The sequence below is a fragment of the Larus michahellis genome, chromosome 1 (assembly GCF_964199755.1).
Source record: "Larus michahellis chromosome 1, bLarMic1.1, whole genome shotgun sequence".
NCBI lineage: Eukaryota > Metazoa > Chordata > Aves > Charadriiformes > Laridae > Larus > Larus michahellis.
The window spans coordinates 140,580,852-140,590,532 of NC_133896.1; the positions used below are offsets into that span (position 1 = coordinate 140,580,852).

General features: G+C 45.4%; 1 protein-coding gene across 1 annotated transcript in view; it reads right to left on the bottom strand.

The window, feature by feature from the left end:
- EGFL6 (EGF like domain multiple 6) overlaps nucleotides 1-1,258 on the bottom strand; it is a 43,914-nt gene extending 42,656 nt beyond the window's left edge. Inside the window, exon 1 of the mRNA XM_074572890.1 lies at nucleotides 1,149-1,258. Within this exon, the coding sequence (XP_074428991.1) occupies nucleotides 1,149-1,216 (68 nt within the window). The 5' untranslated portion in view covers nucleotides 1,217-1,258. The remainder of the gene's footprint in view (nucleotides 1-1,148) is intronic.
- Between the last annotated feature and the right edge of the window lie 8,423 nt (nucleotides 1,259-9,681).

Here is a 9,681-nt window from a genome sequence, read left to right on the forward strand (position 1 = left end):
ACCTCTTAAACTGGAATCCCTCGTCATCTAAGACTTCCATCAAGATGTTTGAAAATCTCTTCTTTCCTTTTCCTCCCAATGGAAAAGACAGAATGACAAACTTGGTAGAAAAGAGTGGTGCCACCACCATCATCCACCATCAGCTTGGACAAGCCAGGCTGTAGGGCAATCAGTCTTAGTTGCCGGTTTCCCGTATGTTTCACGGCTTACTGTCAAATAACATCATTTTTACCAAACACATCCCTCTTTGCTCCAGGTAACTCCGTGCTTTCTTCTGGAAGGAGATAATGCTCTAATTTTGTGGCTTTACACCTTTCAAAGTGTTTGAAATGCAAACACGCCACATCAAAAAATAACTAAGGACCATTTAAACGGAGCTCTGCTGTGAGGGCAAACGTGTTACCTATAAGAGCAGGTCTGGAGATGATAAACTTCCAGTTGCCCAGGAGCTGACCACTGGACAGCCCTGCGTGCGCCGGCACGGCACACTGCCACTTGTTGATCATAAACATTCCCGCTCACGAATTTGATACTAAACAAATAAAGCACACAAACATCTTGAAGGCTTCATCCCCAGTTGCTGCGAATTCGCCTTTCCCTAGCTACTCCCTTGCTGCAGCACTTGTGGCTTCTGGAGGACTGGGAAGGGGAGCAACGGAATGGCTTGATCTGAAGGAAAGGGCTTTATTTATCATCTCCCGAAATCTCCTGCTGTTTCTGGAGCATACCCTCTCTGCAGAACGCAGCAGCTGCCAGGGCAAGGCTGGTTTCAAAGCGTCTGTTTAGAGAAGCAAACCGAAGAGCAGAGCAGCTCGCACCTTTCGGTACGTGGTGCAGCTGTGCTCACATCTGCATCTCCCACGGGCCACTGCAGTCACCGTTTCTCCCGGGCTGAAACAACCCCACAGCTCCGGTGTGACTGCTGCGAGGGAACCGGCACCGGCGCCGGCTGCGATCCCCTCACCCTTTCGCGAAAGGCCAGCCCCCACGGACACGGGCAGAGGAGGGTCTGGCTCACACCCGCGCCAGCGGGCGAGCACGGCGGCCCCGGGCACGGCCACCCGCGGAGCCGGACCCAGCCCCGGACCCCACGCAGGGGTCCCCGCGTCCCCTCCCCTTCCCACCGCCGCCCCGCCGTCCCCGCTCACCTGCCCGCGGCGGCCGGCCCGGCGGCGAGGAGGGCGGCGAGCAGGGCGACCCCGGGCGCCGGCACCATCGCCCGGCCGCGGGGAGGCGGCCCCTGCCCCGGCCCCGCGGCGGTGAGGCGGCGGCTGGCTGGCCCTCGGCGGCGGCGGCAGCGGAGGAAGGGAGAGCGGGCGGGCGGCGGGACGGGGCCGTATAACCTGGCGGGGCGGGGCGGGGCGGGCCCGCCTCCGGCCGCCCGGGACGGGGCGGGCAGCCGGCACCGGCGGGGCGAGCGGCTCCGGCGGGCGAACGGGACCGGGGAAGCGGGCGGGATGCCCCAGGCGGGAGGAGGTTACCGGAGGAGGGTACCAGGCTCCCCCGCGGGTACCGGCACGGAGCCACGGCGGTGCGCCCCGCAGGGAAAGCCGTGTCGGGGTCGGGAGGGGGCCCGGCGACGGCTTCCCCGCGGGTGCTGCCTCCCCAGGAGGCATCCCGGCATGCGGCCGGCACCTACCGCTGGGTTTCCATCCCGGGAGACATCACATTTGCACTGAAAGATTTTTGTCGGTTTTGCCTTTCGGTCGCAGGACCTTCCGTGGCCCAAATTTGCTTAAGCTGCTTAAGGCAGCTGCCCCGGGGATAAGTTTTTACTTAAGCTGCTGATGCTAATTGGTTACATTACTTCTTGCTCGCCAGTCCTTCGGCTTTCGTGTTGCTGCGATCCCATGTGAACTGCCTCAGCCCCCGGTGTGTCCTCCTAGGATAATGCTTGCATTTTGGGGGGTGCTGGGTTTCGTATTAGGTTTTTGGTTTTGTTTTATTTGTTTGTTTCTGTTTTTTTTTCCCAATATTAATCAAGGACTCTGTCTTTTTGAAGTGATGGAGAAACTTGGTTGAGATGTGCCTGATGTTTGCTAGGAAATTTAAAAAAAATTCAGTGCAGTGCTGGTAAGCTGTGTTCTGCCTGTGTTGTATCCCTTGATGCCTTCCTCATACTACAAAAGCACCCAGCAGGAAAAGGATATGTCTCTCTTTTATTTTTTCTTTTTTTTTTTTTTTTTTTATGCCAATGTTCACAGTAGCCTACTTGCTAAACACTTTTTCACAATAAAGAATATTGTATCAAAAAGCCATTGACTCTGTTCCCAATTTCCAGACCCTGCTATGAACAATTTTCTCCATCCCAAGCTCTAGGCAGTTCCTGTTAAAAGCGACTCTGCTGTATTGAGCATATGGAGAGGGCAGCCAGAATCAGCAGAGATAGCATAGCATCTGTACAAAGCAGGGGCTATTTAGTCAGATTTAATGTTCTTATCAAAAGTATCTGGATACTGGATTCTGAGCCCATCTTTAGTTGGATGCATCCAGAATTAGACCAGGGAGTGTAAAGAGCAGCTGTTACAAAGGCCAGCTTGATGGAAGGTTACAACCTGAGTAATCACAAGGAAGTAGTAATTCATACTTAAAAGTCCCAAGTGCTGACATGTGCAATGTAATATTCACAATCAATAAGTTGACTCAGAAAGCAGACATATTTATAAAACTAGTGTTGAAACAAATATGAATGTTTACATTGAGAGAATTTTGACCTACAATGATAATTCTGGAGTAAAAATACCCACCACTACCACCAATCAATGTTGTTTACTGGCTAAATTTCTTATGAGACACCTACAATAGCTCTGATTGTGGTGATGAGGTACCTAACATCAAATAAAATAGGGAAAGCTTTTATCACTCTTGACTGTGTTGGAGTCACTCTATCCACTCGGGCATCTCATAGACCCTTGTGAGTGTGAGGTTGGTCCTGGAACATTGCTGGGAGCTTGAAGGGACAAATTTTCCCTTTTTGACAGAAGGGAAAGCTGAGGAATGAGTGATTTATCTGTGATCTCCCAGGAAGTCTGTTGCAAAGGCAGGAAAATAAAACAGATCCTCTTGCAAGGTCACTTGCTGTGAGTCACCCCATTCGGTTCAGGAGGTGTCGACAAGCATGCCGCAGCGGATTGGGCTGGGATGGTTGGCACAGTGAGCGCTGCCAGCTGTCTGTGGTCCCCAGGGATTGCCGGGGATGCTGCAGGAGAGCGTTTGTATGCTGGCATACTGAATTCAGCATTTTAAGCGCAAGCCTTTGGCCAGCTTGTTTTTCTGTCGTCCTTGCCATAGGAATGGGAAGGCCCAGGAAAGCTGGGACGGCAACTGTTGTAGTCACTCCAGCTTAACCCTCTGCTGAGCAGTATCAACACCTACACTCCAGAGAGCTATTTGAAGTGGTGGTGCCTATTCGGGTCAGTCTAAAATCTCTGCAAAAAAGTTTTCCAGGAGTCTCCACAATGCTTATATCACAACACTTTAAATAAGATAACTTTTCCAATAGTCCTAAAACAAACAAATGTTTTACTGTGTTGCCCATACGCTCGCTCGTGGTTTTGAGTGTGTGCTAGACTGTCGTCCGCTGCTGATTTCTTCAGACTTCTGAAACTACAGATATACCCCCAAAATAAATTTAAGAAGTCACCTTAAAGGGTGGAGCAGTACAAAGTCAGAGCTACCAAAAGATGGCAAATTTAGTCCCAGGATTCAAATTACATCTAATTAAAAAAAAAAAAAACAACAAACATGGGCAATGCTGGTTTTGTTCTCCGCAGGATGGTAAAGACACTTGTCTGCTTTTTTTCTGGCTGCTGGACACAAAAGCCGCTGCTGGTTTGTGGCTGTTCTGCCGTCTTTCTGAAATGCAGTAGTACCTGCATTTCTCTTGCAGGTACTATCCAACTCTCTTCATTAGACTTGGCTTCCTGTACGGGAGGAGTACTCTTTTGATTTTAGTTAAATAAGGACCAACTAGAAAGCATTCCAATTATTAAAGCCTGTGTTCAAAGACGCGCGGTTTTCATTATGCACATTTATTCCAACAAACAGATACGAATGTGTCATTTGATGCTGGGCTTGCCATTAAAATGATCGCTATTCAAGACAAGTGTTACCAGTCAGAAGAGAATTCAGTTCTGAATTGTAGTGCATGTAATCTGTTATGAGTTAAAATTATTTCCTCAAAAATCTTTCTTTTTTACAAAGAGTTACTTGTGGATAGGTAGTAAAATGAGTACCAGAAACTCTGACCTTCATTTAGAACAATAATTAGAGAAAGAGCAGTAGATTTCATAGAGTAGGATTATGTTTGCTAGGATATTAATGTCTGCATTGTTTAGTCTTTCTGGGTTGCAAGACACCAAGCTTTCCTGAGATGCCCTGTCACACAGGGTTTTGCTGTATGATTCCCAAGGTGAGAAGTCCTCAAGTCTCAGGTCATGACCCACCCTTGAGAAGACGGGACAGAGTAAAACAGGACACAGATATTATTCACACTTACCATTTTAATTTGGTTTTGCTTTAACCGTCCAAAAAGTTACACGTGTAACTTTGCCACAGAAGAGGTCAAGGCTCCAATTGTACTTTTATTACCTATGATTTTGGAAAAAAAACTTGCCTGACCTGGTTATAATGGGAATGTAAATGTTTTAATCAGCTGTTCTAATCAACCTGAGCCACAGTGTGTAAACCGTGATTTCCATCCGAGTTTAAGCATGCTGATTTGCCAGTAGGAAACGCAGATTTATTGGGACACTAGAGAAAGTTTAGTCTCGCACCTGACACCCTCTCCTTTTCATTCTCACTGGCCAGGGTGGCACGCGCTCCTGTGTCCCACCGTGCTGCCCTCTACCCAAGGGTCACATCCTCACATCTGCAGCTGGTCGAGAGCAGCTTCTGCCCAGCTCATGGTTTGGAGCCCGTCCACGTGCCGGCTGTAGAAGCCGCCTCGCTGTTGCCTTGCAGTGGAAGACGAACTCATGTTTGCCCACTGAAAATGTTTACTCCACTGCCAAAGCATCGCTTGTGCTTGTCCACAGTGCAGACAGTTTATTCAGAGGACAAGGGGAAAAATCCAAGAGTTTTTTTCAATAAGAGTTCTGCCTTCTCTTTGTTGTTTTTGACATTCAAACACACTAACATTAAAGTTCAGACTTAAGTAGGGGGTTTTGTTTGGTTTTTTGGCTGTTTGTTTGTTTTTAATTTGGGTAGCCAGAGGAATCTGAATTTGGGAATGCCTTCTACAAAGCTTTTCAGTACCAGTGGAAATGGTGACACAGCAGTACAAGACAAAAGAGTTGAGAAGAGTCTTCGATCCTTCTTATTTGGGATAGTTTTACATAGAAAAGCCATTTTTAGTGAAAAAACAGAGAAGAGAACAGCGTGTGTTGCAGACCATTTTTGGAAGTGCTTGTGGATGTCAGGAAATTTTAATTTTACTTTCCCCGGGGCTGCAACATTAACCCACCAGAGCAGAGCACTTGTTAAACTGAAACCCGAGGTGGGGCATATTTTAATGTATTTATGATTTCTCATCCCACCTTATCCCCAGCCACTACTGCCAGTGTTGACCTTCTAGACCGCTAATCTCTACATGCTTTTAATCTCTGGTGTGCAGAAGTAGAGAAAGAAATTGCGAGGTGATAAAAAGGCTCCACCTAGACTTTCAAGGTTTTTTTCTGTTACAAACAAAACACACAGGCTCCATGTAACTTCCCAACGTGACAGATTTATACATAGAATATATATTCAATCTGTACTCCTCTGAGTATGAAAAGTACTGCTCTGGCAGAAGGTGAAGAAGCAGCAGCAGCAAACAGAGCAGATTATTGCAGCAAACAGAGCTAGGCTGCACTGAGTAAATGACACAAAAAATGCCCAGGCTATGCTTCACACATACCGCTTCTTACCTGTCTCCTGGCCAGGAGGCATTTGGTGGGTTAATGTGTTAAAGGGGACGACTAGCTGAACAATGGGCTATAGGGAGTCTGCTATTTCAACATACATTTGTAAGACCATGCAAAGTCTTAAGAGATTTATTGCAAAAACTAAGTTATTTTGACATTTGTTTGGAAAATGTGTGATTTAAGCGTGTATATTTCTAAATGCATTTTAAAATGCACATATATTTTTTCCCAAAAGGCAGTTATGAAGAAGAAATGTTGTTTTGCAATAGATGTATAAAGGGCAGCACATAATCACGAGCACAGCTGCGGAGCCCTGATATCACAACACCTTGTTTCCAGGAAGCAGCAACACAAAAAAAAATGCAGCAGAAAAAAATACTAGAAAATAATTTGGGAAAGAATATAGAAGATGTGAAAAAACTTTATCACTTAAAAGAGAGGTATCTGAAAAAGAAAGTTTCTGAGAGGTTGGGTTTTTTTTGTCAGAGGACTCGTTGCCTGACAAAGATTTTGCTTCTTTTCACTCATTAGAAGATGCAGCCTACTGATGAATGTCGGTAAAGTCATAAACACAAAAAATACTCTATTACAATGCCTTTGTTTTGCTTTAAAAACCAATTCCAAAATAACGTTAGGATGCTGTGAACCATACGTATACATAGCACATATGTACATTTTTAGTGCCACTCTTACCATTTCAGGCGGAAGAGGCAGTAATCCTCCAGAAATGCGCTACCTAGCATGAACACACTTCTGTATATTCCTTAGCCATCTGCAGGAAATGTTTTTATTTTTGTCAATACAGCCGTTTTGTACCAGCGAATCTGCACGGATTTTCTGGCAGCAAATTTCAATGGAATAACCTCTCATCCACACCTGTACAAATGAGAGGAAAATCCCTGCAGTGGGGCGCGGGGGAATACCCTGCCTTTCTGGGCTGCTCCCAGAGCTCAGCGTGATCTTCTCCATCGTCTGTCAGCCCTGGTGGTCCCTGCTAAGTAGCATTTCACAGCAATGCCCGCTGGAACGGGACTGGCCCTGGGTCTCCCCCATTACCTGTGATTTATTAGGGAGCTATTTGTTGGGGCGGTAGTCATGGTTGCCTCCGGTGTGAAATCCAGTGGGTGGGTTTTGGACCATCTTCCCAATCTTGCCCTGAGCTCTCACAGGGGCTGCTTTATACCAGGCTGACGTAAGAGTGGCCCTTGGCTTCCAGAGTCATATTTAATGTGTCTTACAGGAATCTCCCTCAGCTTTTAGGAAATCCCTTTTTTACTCCATGTAATCCTGGTCCCAAAGCAGAGCTCATGGGTCCTCTTGTCCATTATTCTTTTTTGAGATTTCGAATGCACAATGAAAAATTAATGGGATGGCAATTATTAATCCTGTCGCTAGACTGAACACTGTTCATGTTATTGTTTCATGAAGCACTGACCCTAGTTTTGGGTCTTAGCTATCTTGTATACCCCAGTTTGTCATCTCTGGGCTCAGGTGAGGCCCCATCACAGGACTGCTTTGCCGGCTGAGGGTGCAGTTTCCCAAAATGGAGTGAACAGATGTAACAGCTCTGAATTTGAGGTGGGGTGGGTGGTGTGGTGATGGTCCTGATCACCCTCCTCATTTCCTCCTGTTGGTGTTTCAAATTAAAACCTTCAATCAGGTTTATGGCTGCTTGACTTGCGTATTGTATCTCCACAGCTGTCCAATCGTATCCTCCATTGAGATACCTGTGAAAACGTGCTTATGCTGAAGAAGCGAAAAGCCTGAAAACGTGACACATTCTGCAAGCCCATTTCTGCTCGTTGCAACCTTGCAACACTTTGCAGTTAATTTCATTAAAGGCTTGGGCTTTGCAAGAATAGGTAAGAAACCACAACATTTTAAATTGCACCTCCTGCCACTCAGTGACCTCTGTCGTTATGAAATTAAACCCTGTTTTCATCACAGATATGAAATTGCTCTTGTATTTAAAGTGAGTATTGCATGTATAAAATAATAATAAAAAAATACTGCAAGATGGACTTGACCCATAAAGAGATATGGCTTTGAGATTAACTAGGTTTCTTACTAACACAGAATAATCCCCTGTATTTCCCTTGTCTGTCACATAAAATGATTTCCATCACTATGTTAAATAGGCAGCTTTCAGTCCTGCACAAAATATTGTCAGTAAAATTGGCTGGTCAATAATGGAAAAAATTCCTTTCATTTGGTTTACAGGTCATAAAGATTGTAATTTTTTACAATAAAAGGCTAAACTAAATGATGTATATTTTGCCTTCAAAAGTAAAAAGATGTTTTAAAGCAATTTTATTATACAGATATGCCATTTTAGCTTATCAGAAGCTTAATCAGAAATAATCTTACTGTAAAATTGGCACAACCTTTATGGTTATGAATTTAAGAATCAGATGCTGCTCTCAGTAATCACAGGGGAGTTTCCATTTTGGGTCATTCACACAGTTCCTATGAGTAAGGTTGAGTAGGTTTGAGTCCCATTGTATAGACCAGATTAGCCACTAGAGAAAGTCACAGTTCTTCTATAACTCATCATCATCATTACCCATCATCATCATCATCATTAGCAGTGACAACCCCTACGGAACTGGGATTGAGCCGGTGTAGAGAAGCATTGTCAGAATCTCTACAGAAAGATATCTCTGGCCTTCAAGAACCTAAGATTTCCTAGGCTCCAATTTTCAACTGCACTTTTTGAAAATGCCCATTAAGTGATTTTTAAAGGCACAAGTGAAACACACATGCTTTCCTCTTATTAAACGCTAGTGGGAAGCTGGTATCTGTTTCCTACTTACAGTGACAACTCAATTGCTTTGGCAGAGGTTTGCAAAAGCCCTGACTGACCGCTCTTGCCAGAAACTGCTCAGGTTCCTAGTGGACAAAGAACCAGTTTTTTTGCAGATGTTGCCCTCTTGCCTTTCACACTAAATGTGTTTCATGGCTCCAGGTGAATGGTAGTGACAGCAAACAGAAAGAAAACATAAAAAGGGAAAACAAAATGAAAACTGAAGCTGATCATTTTTAACAAATGAAATTATGTTTGAGGGTCTTTTATGACTGTCAATATTCCTGCTGTCTTTTCAGCTGGATTTAGAAGTTAGCTATGCTATAAGGTAGTTACGGTAATTAAGATGGCCTAGAGAAGGCTCATATCTCTCACGTGACTGCTTCCTTCTCTATAATCTCTGAATCCAGATTCGGGGTGGAAAAGTTATTTCTTCAGCTTGATACATCCAGGCAATTAAGGCCTTGAGTCTCCTCATGCACTTCAGTCTCCTCGTGACGTATTTTGCAAAGTGCTGGAAAATGCACCAAGTTTGTATTTGCTTAGGTTTTTCCTTCTTTTCCTACTTGCTGCTTCCCCTCTGAAAGTTACCGAGCTCTGTAGACTCATGGACCCTGGAGGTCCCATGCAGGGGAGGAGATTCGGTCTCCACAGTGTGCTGAGGTACATGAAGTACAGGCACTGACGTGACTCGGCTGAACCCCACTTCACCATGCTTTTTCCTCTGGGGCACTTGCGCTCGTACTCAAAGGGGCGGAAGGGTGGGATGGAAGGCGGCTCACTCAGGCTATGGAAGAACGGTACTAGGTTTGCCCCTTTCTTTCCCACACTTCAAGCATCCTTTCAAACAGAAAGGAAGGGGTTACGTTTTCAAATTAAACCTCGAACTCTGAAAAGTGCTGCAGGTCCCGTGTGAAGAACCCAGCACCAAGTATCTACCATGTGATATCCCCCATGTGAGCCCTTTTTTCCCAC